Genomic DNA, 14,111 nt, shown 5'->3' on the forward strand with positions numbered 1-14,111 from the left:
ACTCTGGCAGACCCAGAGGGCTGAGCGCCCAGTCCACAAGCGGGGCTCTGAAAAGGAGGCAGAAAGCCGAGGATGGGGAAGCTCCAGAGGCTGTGGTGGCTGCTCTGGCAGCATGGGAACATGTACCCAGGAGGAGTCGGCGTGGGAGCCCAGGGCAGAGGCAGGACTGGAACTCAAGTCTTGTGACTCCAAGCTGAGTACTTTCCCCTCTGCCACAGCTGCCTCCTATTAATTTGCGATGTGTGAGACTTGGAAAGTGCCTATCGCAGCCTGCTGAAGTCGCCAGCTCTGGCCCCGGGGGCAGGGCTGGGTCGGAAGTCCATGGGAACAAGGCTTCCCGGCCACTTCTGGGAAGCTCTGAACGACATGCCTGCACACACTGGCCTCCACGCTGGCCTTTCCCACGAGTGCACTGCCCTCTGCACCCCTGCCAGCCTCCCAGAGCCCTCACCCACCCTCTCCACCGCAGCCTGCGTCCTGAGCCTCTGGTTGCCCTCAACCGGAGGGAGCCACCTCAGGTTCCACACCGAGTCCATCACTCCGTGTGATGGCCTTCACCTCGTGAAGCTCTAGGTCCTCGAGGGCTCCGCTCCCTGTCGCCTCAGAGCTGGCACAGGCTCACACCAGAGCTCCTGCACCAGCCAGGGCACTGGGGCCTCAGAAGTCTTCCCCCAAACGCTTTGTGCTCCAGGCTTCCACTCACTGCCCAAGTTCCTGAGCCCTCTGCACCTCAAGTTCCACATCGTAAACTTCCATAGTAACAGTATCCACATGACATCTTATGGAGGGCTTAAATAAGGTCCCGGGAATACAGTGTTTGCCACGGGTTCCAGCTCCATGTAGCGAACTCAATAAACACGCGTAGTTCTCGTTATCACCATCATTATTGGTATTGTCACACTATTGGTGTAGCTGGCATTCTTGCCATATTGATGGTGATTTTTTTTTTCCTGGCAAAGCCAGCTTTTCTCCTGGGTGGAATTATATGGTTGTTTCCTGCTTGAACATTAGTCCCATGAAGGCAGGATATTATTTTTTTTCTTTTGGTGGGGCAGAGGAGTGGGGGGAAGCGAAACTGGTGTTTGAACTCAGTGCCTCAGTGGTCTCCCTCTTCAGCTCACCAGCCCTGTTCATGTTGAATACTTGTATGCTTTCCCTTCCATGTAGCCGGGACAGTGAGCACACATTACCACTCTCTGCCATTGGTTGAGATAGAATCTCATTATTACTATTTTTTTTTTGTCCAGGCAAACCTCACACTTAGTTCTCCTGATTCCTACCTCCTGCATAACCTGGCTTAGCCACCACACCTGCTAGGACATTATTTTTCTAATCCATGTTGCAGCTCCAATGCCTGGACCAGAGACAGCCCCTAAGGTCAGGACCCGGTTAACATCTGTGGCAGAGGAGAGAGAGCTGTTCTTGACTCCCACAGAATGGCTACAGGGCAGGATCCCCACTCGTGTTTCGCAGGTGTAGACTTGGGACTTGGGGGTGAGCGGCTTGTCCAGTACAAATGCAATTGAGAACCTAGGCCTGTCTTCCTCCAGATAACATTCCTTACTGACACGGCTCATCATCCTGCATCCTGACTACTCCAATGCTGTTATTAGAAGGCCCCTTGTTTTTTCTCTTCCAATCAATGAGTGGTCTGTTGGGCAGTGTGTTGGGTTCTCATAATGAAAACCAGATTTTTTTTTCAACATATCTCGTTCCCCACAGAGACCGTCAATTCTCATATGTTCCAATAAAACTGCTAAAGAAACAGCCACTCAAAGAGCTTTAAAGATTATTCATGGAAAAATTATGCTGAGGAAAAATAGAGCAATCCTCTGAGATAGTCAAGCCACATGGTCAGTTTTTCCGTTTGTCCCTGCCATATCAGGCCAAGGCTATAAGGCCCGTGCTCGGCTAAGAAGGCCAGAGCCTCAACTCTTCACCACCCCTCCCTTCCCCTGCTCCTGCCCCGGCCCCTGCCCCTAGCAGAGGACATTAAACAAACCTGCCAGCCTCCTCGTTCAAAAGACAGCCCCAGAAGGCACATGTCTCTGGCACGGTCACGTGGGGCCCCCCAGCCTTGGTAGAGCGGGAACGTGACGCCTTTCAGTAGCAGAGGGTGTCACTTACTGGCACACCGCCCCGCCCCCCAAATCTGGGTCCCAGCTGAATGGAAATTCTTCTGCTTCTTCGTCAGTCCCAGGCTGTTGGTCAGCAAGGCAGGGGAGGAGTCGCAGAGACTCAGAGCAGGGAGAGTGGCAGCAGCTCCGGAGGTTCAGCTCTTCCACTGGGCCCCTGCATGCATCCCACAGCGTGTCTGTCGAGGGGGCTTCCGAGGCCAGGTATGCCTCACAGCAAAAAGGAGAAGGGGTGCATCCAGGCTTAGTTCTGCAGAGAGGCCAGAGCTGGATGGAAGGCACCAAAATGAGCCTTGAGGGCTCAGGAGAGTTCAGAAGGGGAAGCAGAGCAGGAGTCACCCTGCAGTCCCCTCCAGCCACATGGCCTGGAAGGGCTCCCTTAATCTTGGTAACCACACATGGAGACCATGAGCTTGGGCTTGGGTGTGTTTGCACAAGCCTGCACACAGTGGCGTGGATGGAGGCTAGTCCCCTTCCTCTTCCCTTGCTCAAGGGCAGAGTGGGTCTGACCCACTCCAGATTTCCTGGAGGAAAGGCCTCCAGCTCTACAGCCCCCTCCCACCTGGTCTTTCTGTTCCCTTCCTGGTGTTCCCTCCCATGCCTGGGCTTGGGACACCCCCATGAGACCTAGGTTCAGGTCTCACCTCCAGCACATAGTAGGTCTATAAGGCCCACTTTCTTATCTTATAAAATGGAGCTGCTGAGTGTCCACCAAGGATGCAATGCCCCATGTACAGCACCAAACCCTCACCATCGTCCTCCATCCTGGTCCACCGCCAAGGCCCCTGGCGTCCACTGGAGACCACACGAGCAGGCTCAGTGCGCTGGCCCTCAGAGCACGCGTCCTGCACTGGGGTGGGGGCGGAGTGACTCAGGCGGGCGCTGTAATCTGCACTCAGGGCTGCTGATAAACAAGGCTGGTTCCACCCTCTGGCTTCTGCTCCGCAGTAGTGTGAAACCAAAACAAAGCAGGATGGTTTTCATTCTTATCCTCTCTGGAGCCGAGCAGTGGCGAGAGCGGGCTACTTTCCGCTCACACCCCGCCTGTGTGCTGGCGTGTGGAGCAGAAGGCCTTCTCAGGGGTGCCTGTGCAGAACCCCATGACCACACGGTCAGAGCCACCAGGGATGACCCGCTCCCTCCATGAAGTTCTGGTAGACCCCTAGGTGAGAATCAGGGCCTCGAAGAGCTGATGCCAGCCTGGAAGTCCTGGAGCAGGTCTACTTGCCCCGCTCCCCACCAGCCATAGAGCCCTCCAGAAAGCAGAACCTTTGCTTTGGGGCCATGCCTCTCTGGATCCTTTCTTATGGATTATGGATTGGCCTGTCACATCCCATTCTTGAGACACCACCAGGAAGTGGGCCTGGCCAGTGCAGGCCACCTTGATGGTGTCTTGGCAGCATGGGAGGAAGGGGTCAGTACTGCCTTGGGTGAACCTTGTCCTAACTGTGCTGGCTGGGCCAAAGGCCATACCTCAAGTCCAGCGGCCTCCCTTCCCTGAGGCCCCCACCCCCATTTGCCCACTCCTAGGACTCCTGTCATCACTCTCCTCTTCTGTGTCCACAGGCCCCTCCGCAGGCTCCAGCTCAGCCAGGTTCCGCCGGAGGCCCACCTGTCCCGATGCCTCTGTGGCCGGCAGCCTCCCCACACCGCCGGTCCCCAGACACAGGAAGAGTCACAGCCTGGGCAACAAGTAGGTGATGCGTAGTGCTCCCCCAGGGTGTCCGACGGACCTCCGACGGGATGGGCTGATGGGATTCTGGGAAGTTCTTCCATCTCTTTCTGTGGGCTCTTGGTGTCCCTCTTGGGAATTCTCTCCCATGTCAGGGCCTGGCTCAGAAAGAGCAGATAGGTGGCAGGCAGCACAGACTATGCCGTCGGCTCAGTAGGCAGTGGAGAAAGGGTATGGGGAAGGGTGGCAGAGGGCCAACAGATTCCACAGACCACACCGAAGCTTGGTTAGCAGCCAGCTGGGGAGAACCCACGTCCTGTGAGCACCAGAGACTGTCTCCAGGCATCTTTGAGGGTTCTCCTGGCAACTACCCACAGAGAAATACAGCTGCTGCTGGCTCTCCTGCTCCATAGAGCCCACAGCAGTGGCCATGTGGGCCCTTGGCGTGGCTGAGGGTGGCCATGCCCCAGGCATTGGATTGGCACAGGCTCCCAGAGATCCATCCCCCCCCCCTTTCCTTATGCCCCTTCCTCCCCATCTTTCCTCCTCCTCTCTGCTTGCTTCCATCTACCACTAAGACGCAACTGCCAGCCTCAGAGGAATCCCAAGGCCGAAAGAGTTCAGAGTTGCTTTCTGTCTTCAAGTGCTTCCTCTCCCTGACAGATGCCTCACGTCTGTGGGGTACAGTCTCAGGGTACAGCCATCCAGACCTCCATATGCACACTGTAAGAATGGGTCCCATGAGGCTCATAAGTTTACACAGACCAGGTGCAGGTGACTCCAGAGCAGCCATTCTGCCCAGCTCGCTGCCCCTCCCTGTGCAGCCCCATCCTGAGAGACACAGGCAAGGCAAGCAGCACCAGTCCCCATGGAAGACAGAGAAACAGAGGCTCAGGGAAAGGATGCACCTTGCCCAAGGTCATGCCCAGAGAGGCAGAGGCTGGGCTGCTCATGGCGCTGGATAGGCCTTTCATCTGCAGCTGACCTCTGGCCCAGCAACTGGGGCAGGTGTGGCCACTGATACTTGTGAGATAAGGAGCTTTGCCTTCTCTTTTCCTCTCCATTTTCCAGTATGATGTGTCAGTTGAGTGTAGTTGAGAGTAAAAGTGCGACATTCCCATCGGAGAAAGCCAGGCACCTTCTGGACGACAGTGTCCTAGAGTCCCGCAGCCCCCGCAGGGGCCTCGCCCTCACCTCCTCCTCTGCCGTCACCAATGGACTCTCCCTAGGTAAGCGCCTCCAGCCTGCGCTCCACAGGCGGGGGCCGCGGGCCCAGCGTGTGCTCCGTGTCTGTCTTTGTCACTGTGCTTACGCTCAGTGGCCCCTCTCTCCACCGCGAGTGTCTCCCTTCAGGAATACCCTGGAGCCGGGCAAGCCTCCACTTCCTGGCCTCCCGGGCTACAAAGAGAAGCGCAGGTTGCCCTTGTTCCGTCATCGGTATTCCCAAGTGTGGCAGGCAGGTGGACACGCGCTTAAGTCTGGCTCAACTCTCAGAGTGGCACTTCTGCCCCAGAAGGAGCCACGAGGGTCAAGGCCCTGCAGAGCAAAGTAAGGCGGCCACTCAGGAGAGTGCTGGGCGGGCCACTGTTCTTACTTGTACACTTGTCCTTCCACTGTGAAGCGACAGGAGGGACAATGTAAAAGGCACCTCAAAGGATGAGTCGTATCCCTGGGCATAGGCAGAAACGGTGCCGTCTCCGCAGGAGGGATAGGAATTGGGCTGCGGAGGCTATGCCGGGAGACACTTGTATTAGGGTTGAGGCTAGCCATGAGCTCCGCTCACAGATCTGCTGCTTCGCAGTGCCCAGGTTTTCTGGGGGCAGGACACTGCCCTGTCATCACTCCCTCGGACCAGTGTCCCATGACGGCCTTTGGCTTTCAATGTGCCTACGCTGCTATAATTTGTGTGTCTGTGTGTCTGTTTGCTTTCCTTAGCAGGGAGCTCTCCCAGAGCTCCCAGGTGTAGGGGAGATAGTCTCCCTCTCCCTGCTGGGAGTTTGTTCTGGTTGGGGACTGTGGGGTAGAGGGCCAGGAGCTTGAGGGAGCAGGCAACAGGAAGACTCTGGACGTCCTGATGAAATGAGGCCGGCCTAAGAGGTCAGAGGCAATAGGAGCCCAGGGAGCAGCTGTCCCCCAGCCCCGGGAAGTATGAGAAAAGCAAGCCCCAGTATTCTTAGGGGAGATGGTCTTGTTTGGATGCAGGTGGGAGGGGTAGGACAGTTTGGGACAGCGCATTTCTGATGATAAGTGTGTATTACAAGCAGAGCTCTGGGCTCTTAATCGGGGGAGAGGCTGAGTAAACAAAGGAAAGCAGGCTTCTTCCCTGAGCCTTCGCTTCACGCACAGCAACTGCAGTCCTTTGCTCATGGACTCCTCCGTGGCAGGTGCGATGAGACCTGGGTCCCGAGGAGCGTACTGGGCAGTGGGAACTCAAGAATGCTCAGCTGGGCACAAGACAGCTGTTGGACATCCAGGAACCTGGATGTGCCAACTCTAGGCTGCTGTTTCTGAGACAGAAAGTCAGGCGCTGTGCTGTCCAGCATCCAGGCAAGATCTGATTGTTTGGTTCTGGCTCCTCAAGTCAGCGAACTCAGAATGTTTTTCTGTCTAGGGTAGAAGCCCTGAGTGAGAAAATGGCTTTGTGTGCCCTGATTGGAGCTGGGCAGGTCCACCCCCCACTGGTGAGGCCATTGCTCAGGTTGACTTATGGGGTTAGGGCTCCACCCCTACCCCTTCCTACAGCTCAGCCTTGGTGCTTTCTCCTGAGGTTCAGAGAACCCCCAAGATCAGATAACAGAGCCGTGGCACATGGAGGCTTCGATGGTAGGAAGAAATCTCTTCTTGTAGAGGCTTGGTGTAGTCACAGGAAGCAGGGCATCTCAGCAGCCCAGGGTTCAAGACCTGCCTGGGTACCACAGAACTAGAATCAAAGTCAGAAATAGCAGTAAAAACCTCCAGTCTCGTTTACAGGGTCAGAAGCTGTGAGCTTAGGGGCCTGGTAGCACAGAACAGGCCACTCTGTGCACGGCGACTGCGCTCACTGATCTATGTTCCTTTTCCAGGCAGTAGTGAGAGCTCAGAGTTTAGTGAAGAGATGTCTTCAGGGCTGGAAAGGTGAGTGTGGCCTAAGCGTGGCCTCTCTCCCACGGGAGGTCCCAGGGAGTTGGACACAGCTCTATAGAGCTGCCCTCGGCTCCTGGTCACAGAGCAGGAGCAGGATGGCATGGGGGTTCCACCCCCCTGTGCTCTGAGCAGTCTCACAACCCCTCTGGTGCAGGAGTTAACCCAGGAGCACTTTGTCCAGCCCAGATGCAGAAGCAGACGGGGTCTGAAGTGTGGGTTTGTGGGTTCTTCACACGGGAAGCCTGAGAATCACTGTCTTGAGACAGGCACATGGCTCCACCTGGTGGGCTCCAAGGGTGTTGCACCCACACAGCAACAAATGGCTTCCAGCCTAGGCATGAAATAGCACCTAGTAAGACCTAAGATGCCGACCACCCCTCACACATCCTCAAGGCTCTTTCTCATGGTTTAGCTCCCTCTGCAGAGCCTGTACCTCTGGGCACATGCTCATGCTTCCTAGTTACCACTAGGAAGGCTCTGGGAAGATGTGGCACTTCAGGAGGTGAAAGACACCTTGTGACTCAAGGTCTGAGGACAGGCAGGGGGAAGTCACTAGAGAGGTAGATTCTGTGTCCCTCATGGAGTATCCTCTACTACTGTCCAGGGTCCTGTGTGCACATACATAGACACAGCCACCTACACACACTCACAGGCACACCTGTGCACAGTTACCTCCTCATACCCACAGGTAACCGTATGTATACAGCTACTCATAACCCCCACACACACACACACACAGGTGCCTATAAATGCCCACACGTGCAAATGCTCACTGAGCCACGTGCATTCACACACATGTACTCTCAGCTACCCACATGCTTTCAGTCTGTGCACACGTGCACACTCAATTATGCACACTTTTACACACATGCACACCAATAACTGCCTGCACATTCCCACACATACACATACAGATAGATACCTAGCTATTCAGCTACATACTCATTGCACATGTGCACATGTATGCCCACAGGTACCTGAAAGTCTTACACACGCGTGCAACTCACAGCCACCTACATGCTTTCACTTGCATACACGCACACCCAGTTACACGCATTCCTTCAGTACACATGCACATGCCATTATACAGTTTGTGTATATACATCCACTCAGTTTTACACACAACAGTACTCAGCTACACATGAAGTTACACTCTTACACATGCAAACATACATGCACACACTGGACACTATTACATACTTATACACATCTCATGCATGTGTATCACTCATGCACGAGTATATATAAATGCTCATGTGTGGACAAGTATGTGTATATGCGCACATGTGCATGTTTGTGTATAGCACACAACACCCATGCATGCACAGATTCCTCTTACACATACGTGCCCTTAGGGCAGAGGAGCTGTCTGGTGCTCATGGTATATACTGAGGGTCCCCTGTGTGCCAGGGGCCATCTTCCACCTTGCATGGACCCTACACCCTCTGCCACATCTTCTGCCTTGCATGGACTCGACACCTTCAGCATGCCTCTGCCGCAGCCATGCAGGTTGTCCTGTATGCACGTGGGGAGAGCGGGGCTCCTAGCGGTCAGGTGATTTGCCTGCCTCACCTTCATTGCACACACACTAGACATTCTTACCTGCTTATACTTACGCATGTAACACTCATGCACCTGTGGGGGTGGGGTAGATATACAGATTGATCTGGAGGAGCAGAGCTGACCCAGATCCACACCTTCCTCCCATCAAGCCCTCTTCACCACCGCAGGCCTCGGCCGGAAGGTTGGTGATGACAGCTTCAGGGCTGGCCCATGCCACTCTTTCTGTCGGGGTGAGGCTGCCATGAGCTCTTGAAGCTTGCTCTGTCCTCCCCTGGGAACTCGGGAGGAACATTTGCTCTGTTCCCATTGGGAAGCTTTGGCAAAGTGGCCCAGTCACTCTGGCTCTCCGGCCACCCAGCAGTAGAAGAAAAATCTGACAGGATCAAGTAGCAGACTCTAGAAACTCAGCCCTGGGGGAAGAGGAAGGACTACACCAGCCGCCATCCCTCCCGCCCATGAACCAATGAGAGGACAGCAGACTGGGAACTCAGGCCTAGTGCCGAGTTCCAGAGCAGCAGCCACACCTGGCCTTGTCTGTCCAGTCATTCATCCTGTCATGTTTTCATTCCTTCATTCACGCACGTATCCATTGATTCATTCACTGTCTGTTTATTAAGAACAACTTCCTGCCAGGCAGCCGGCTAGCTGCTAAGGGTGGAGGCTGCATGTTTCCTTAAGTTCCACGATGAGAGTACCCCTGTTAGGGAGGAAAGGGATAGAGGCCTTCCTTGTTCCAGAGCGCTGTATGCAATTCAGGAATGCTGAAAGCTCCCTGATCACTCTCCATCATCCTTAGCAGGTGCTTTAGGAGTAAGATGTCCTCTGAGCATCCCCCTCCCCCCTCCCCTTGCTGGCACATCCACACAGATGCACAGCTCTTCTCCAACAGTCCTGCCCTCCAGGCATGGCATCCTGTTGTCTTTGTCCTGGCTACCTTCTCCTACTGAGGATAGTAGGAGGCCACTTGCTTCAGAAGATGCCACTGGGCTTGGATGTCCCCTCCAAACAGGCCTGACAATCTGGGTGCCAGCTGTTGCTAGCTTCTGCCCCCAGTGGCTCAGCCAGTACCCCCTGTTTCTCCCCTGTACCAGCCTCTGCTCCTATCCTCCAGAGCACCCTCATCCTGGAAAGCATGCAAGTGTTCCGGGCTCTCTCATAGTCCAAGCAGCATTTGAGGGCATTCCCTCGTAGGTGACTCTCCTGTCCCTTCAGTTAGTCACTGTCATGTTGTCACCTGAGTTTCCTCTACCCCCAAGTGCTCAGCTCTACTGGCTTCCCGTTGCCCTCCCAGGGCTCCCCCAGCCCACACGTTCCTGCTCCTTAGAAGAATTGGTTCCTGGATGTCAGCCTGCCTGGGCCAAGAGGCCAAGCGTCTGCTCAGATAAAGCCTCGCTTCCCAGAGCCCCCGCCAGCTGTCCCTCACAGACACTGCAAGATGGCAGCTTCCTCCGCATCTTTCTACCTGCTTGAGCAGACATGGCTGACCGGAGCTGAGGTGCCAGGAAGGCTGGGCCCACTCCAGATGGAGGGGGAGAGGAAGAGGAAAAGGCTGGCTACTAGAGGAGGCAGGGCACAGCCCTCTGCTTCTCAGCTCTGAAGCTTGAACCATGACCTTTGACCAGCTCCCTAGCCCCCTGGTCCCTCCAAGCCCCCAGCCCTGATAAGAAGCTTCGCCAAGGCCAAGCAGAGAAATGGAGTCAGGTGACCCAGTAAAAGGCAGGGAGACTGCAGGCCCCCACAATGACCACACACTGCACACAGGTCTGCTGGTTTGAGGACACACCTGAATCCCCAGTACTATCACCGTGGTGGGCAGTGGAGCTGTCCGTGTCCAGCCACGGTGGGGTCATTCAGCTGCCTTGGGAGATTATCTTCCCCGGGTCTTCACACATGGATATGTCCGCCCAGGGGCCTAAAGCTAGTCCTTGACACTGGCCAGAGTCCAGGCCACATATGTCCATTGTGTCCTTGAAGTGGGCAGCTTCAAGAGCACCCTCACTAGTTCCTCTGTTCTTGCTGCATTGTGGGGTGAGGGGGCTTGATGTCAGATGGCACGGGGTCAGGGCCCGTGGGGATGGAGAAGGGTAGCATCCATGCCGGGGAGGTGTTAGTTGGTCATTTCTCAGTTCCCAGGCCTCCCTAAAGGCTCTCATCTGTCGTTGGGCCCCAGATCATGGGGGAAGCCCGGGCCTGGGCCTTTATCACTAGGTGGGGGGTGGGGGGTGGGTAAGGGTTCCTATCAGATAGCCCTGCGAGGACAAAGGTAGAAGACAGCTACACAGCGCATGCACCCTCCTAATGAGGGGAGAGAGGCAGCCCTGAAAGGTGTTTTCAGTATGTACTTAGTGAACTGGAGACAGGGCTGGGGACTGGTGCTGGGCAGGGCCCCAGCCAGCCTCAGGCTCTTAAGAGGTGCATCCAGGGCCAGAGGGGGAGCTATCAGGCTGCTTTGTTTAATAAAAGCCAAGTGTTGGCACCAAGAAGAGAACAAGAAAATCAGCTTAAGGATAAAAATACCTCAAAATAGATTGGTTTTTCAAAAGGAACAAAATGGATTGTAGAGATGAACATGGGGTATAGGGATGAACATACGGGCCATTCATTTTGATTATCTCTGCCTTAAAGGATTCTTGAGACTCCCCCACCCCCATGTTGTCTTAAGTTTTCTGCAATGGTTTCATCTTTCATTTCTCCTCAGAAAAATAATTAGCATTTAACTTTTCTTAAGAAAACATCATCAGAAACTATGAGTGATTGGTTTTTAAGAAGCAAAATATGAAAGTGTATAAGAATTTATGACGAATCTCTGAGCCACCCATCTTCCCCCACTTTGACATTGCCAGCCCCGTGGAAGACTTCTTATATAGACATGGATCATGTGGGCTGCGGGCAGACGAGGAGGGAGAAATCCTTGGGGTACCCAGCAGCCAGCAGGAGCCCCTCCAGTGAGAGGAGGAGGCAGGAGGGAAGGGACAGTGCCCAGCCCTCTATGCAGTAGAGAGGTCCTCTGCCTTCCTTGAAGGAAGGAGCTAGTACACCCATAGAGCCTTTAAGACGCCGTGCATGGAGCCCTGGGAGCCCTGGTGCAGCCATGCCGATTGCAGTGGTTCTAACAGGCTGACCCGGTTTGGCTACTGGCTCAGAGGTGGCTTCTGCACATGGCAACCCATAGAAGGGCATTTGGTGAGAAGTAGCCTGTGAACCTTCATGAGGGTCCAGCTACCTGAGGAGGCTGTGAGCTCTGAGTCAAGTCCTGGGACTAGACAGGTAGCCTGGGAGCACTTGAGACTCTGGAGCGCCCCCTGCAGGAGGTGTGTGTTCTATGACAGGTCTTGCGCTGTTGAGTTCCTAGAGTACTTCTGTAGTGAAATGCATGGCTGGCAGTGTCAAGGGCCTAAGGCCAGGGCCACCTGTACTTCCACCTCTGATGGCCCCTCTGACCTCTGAGCTTTGTTCCTTAGCTATGTGATGGGAACCTACGTGGTAGACACTTTGCACCTGGGCAGAGCTGCTTTGCAAAGGGACTAGTGTGGGATTTTAAGAGTTCCCATCAGGGTCTGGGAATGCGGCTTCCTGGTAAAGTGCTTGCTGGCATGCATGAAGCCCTGGGTCCAATTCCTCAGCACCACATAAACAGAAAAAACCGGAAGTGGCTCTGTGGCTCAATAGGTAGAGTTGCTAGCCTTGAGCAAAAAGAAGACAGGGACAGTGCTCAGACCCTGAGTTCAAGCCCCAGGACTGGCAAAAAACAACAACAACAACAAAACAGCCAGCCGCCTGTGTCTCACAGATGTGATCCTAGCTACTCAGAAGGCTGAGATTTGAAGATTGTGGTTTGAAGCTAGCTTAGGGGCTGGGAATATGGCTTAGTGGCAAGAACACTTGTCTCATATACATGAAGCCCTGGGTTCGATTCCCCAGCACCACATATATAGAAAAAGCCAGAAGTGGCGCTGTGGCTCAAGTGGCAGAGTGCTAGCCTTGAGCAAAAAGAAGCCAGGGACAGTGCTCAGGCCCTGAGTTCAAGGTGCAGGACTGGCAAAAAAAAAAAAAGAAGCTAGCTTAGGCAGGAAAGTCTGTGGGATTTTTTTATCTCCAATTAACCACCAAAAAACAGATAGAAGTAGAGCCGTGGTTCCAGTGACAAGAGTGCTAGCTAGCCTTGAGCAAAAAAAAGCTCAAGGACAACACTTGGGCCCTAAGTTTAAACCCCAGGATCTGCACAAAAAATAAGGTTCCTATCAGAAGGTGTGTCTTACCAGCGAGAAAGCCATCTAGGAGTGAAGGCTGAGCAGGGGAAAAATGTCTCCCAAGTGGCAATGCTGCTGCTGGATGGACTAGAAAATCCCAGAGGCCCTACAGGAGGGTGCTCTAAAGAGTGTCATGGGCCAGGGGTCCGTGGGGGCAGTGGGAGGGTCCAATGATGTACTTCTGCCCTGCATGAGGCTAACTCTTGGTCTTAGCAGATGGACTGGCCTGTCACCAGAGAATGAATGAGAGCTTCTCTTAGTTTCCCAGTTTCCATGAAAAAATATTTCAGAACCTTGAGGTCCACACATGGGAAGGATGAAAGACATGTCTGGCAAAAGGAGTCCTGAAGGTGTCACCTGTGTGTTTAGGTGGGTCTCACCCATCCCACCCACCCAGAACCATTGTCTAGACTTGTTACTAAACCAGTATGTGTTTGCACAGCTCAGAAAATATAAAGGCTACAAGCTAGGCATTGATGGCTCACACCTGTTATCCTAACTCAGGAGGCTGAGATCTGAGGATCACAGTTCAAAGCCAGCCAAGGCAGGAAAGTCTGAGACTTTGTTGTTGTTGTTGTTGTTGTTGTTGTTGGTTGTGGGGCTTGAACTCGGGGCCTGGGCACTGTCCCTGAGCTCTTCTGCTCAAGGCTTGCACTCCACCACTTGAGCCACCACTGCACTTCTGGTTTTTGAATGGTTAATTGGAGAAAAAAGTCTCATGGGGACTTTTCTGCCCAGACTGGCTTCGAACCGTGTTCCTCAGATCTCAGCCTCCTGAGTAGCTAGGATTACAGGTGTGAGCCACTGGCATCTCATTCTCTGAGAGTCTTATCTCCAATAAACTACTCAGAAAAGACTGGGAGTAGCACTGTGGCTCAAGTGGTAGAGTGCTAGCCTTGAGCAAAAAGAAGCTCAGGGACAGTGTCCAGGCCTTAAGTTCAAGGACCAGCAAAAAAAAAAAAAAGCTACAGATAGGAGCTACCATTTTGAGTGTATAATCGCCATTTCCTGCATGGGGAACCGGAAATGTCTCTCTCTTCTTCTATTTCTCCCTACTTAAACCTTGTAATGCTAAAATAAATCCTTGCCGAAGCTTTCACCTTGTGAGACAGCCTGAAATGCTTTGCATGTGTGGATCTCAAGGACCTGTGGGGTGGGGATGGGGGGCTGTTTGACTTTAATTTTGGGTGTTTTGGGTAGAAACTGGGGAGCTGAGGGAAGCCTTCATTCACTCTTTGGTGATATGCCCCTCCCCTTAGGGAAGCCCTCATTCACTCTCTGGTGATATGCCCCCCATCCTTAGGTAATCACTCTTTGGTGATATGCCCCCCGTCCTTAGAGGAACACCCGGAAGGTAGAGTCATGGCA

General features: G+C 53.9%; 1 protein-coding gene across 5 annotated transcripts in view; it reads left to right on the forward strand.

Moving 5' to 3' along the window:
- Ralgps1 (Ral GEF with PH domain and SH3 binding motif 1) overlaps positions 1–14,111 on the forward strand; it is a 235,789-nt gene that overhangs the window by 207,707 nt on the left and 13,971 nt on the right. For 2 of the 5 annotated variants that reach the window (XM_048343137.1, XM_048343130.1), the window contains exons 12-14: positions 3,702–3,828; positions 4,879–5,036; positions 6,870–6,921. In XM_048343137.1, coding sequence (XP_048199094.1) covers positions 3,702–3,828; positions 4,879–5,036; positions 6,870–6,921 — 337 coding nt within the window. Of the gene's footprint in view, positions 1–3,701; positions 3,829–4,878; positions 5,037–6,869; positions 6,922–14,111 lie in introns of those variants that run through there. The other 3 variants (XM_048343155.1, XM_048343147.1, XM_048343163.1) reach the window with 2 other exon arrangements.

Source organism: Perognathus longimembris, chromosome 1 (genome assembly GCF_023159225.1).
Source record: "Perognathus longimembris pacificus isolate PPM17 chromosome 1, ASM2315922v1, whole genome shotgun sequence".
NCBI classification, from domain to species: Eukaryota; Metazoa; Chordata; class Mammalia; order Rodentia; family Heteromyidae; genus Perognathus; species Perognathus longimembris.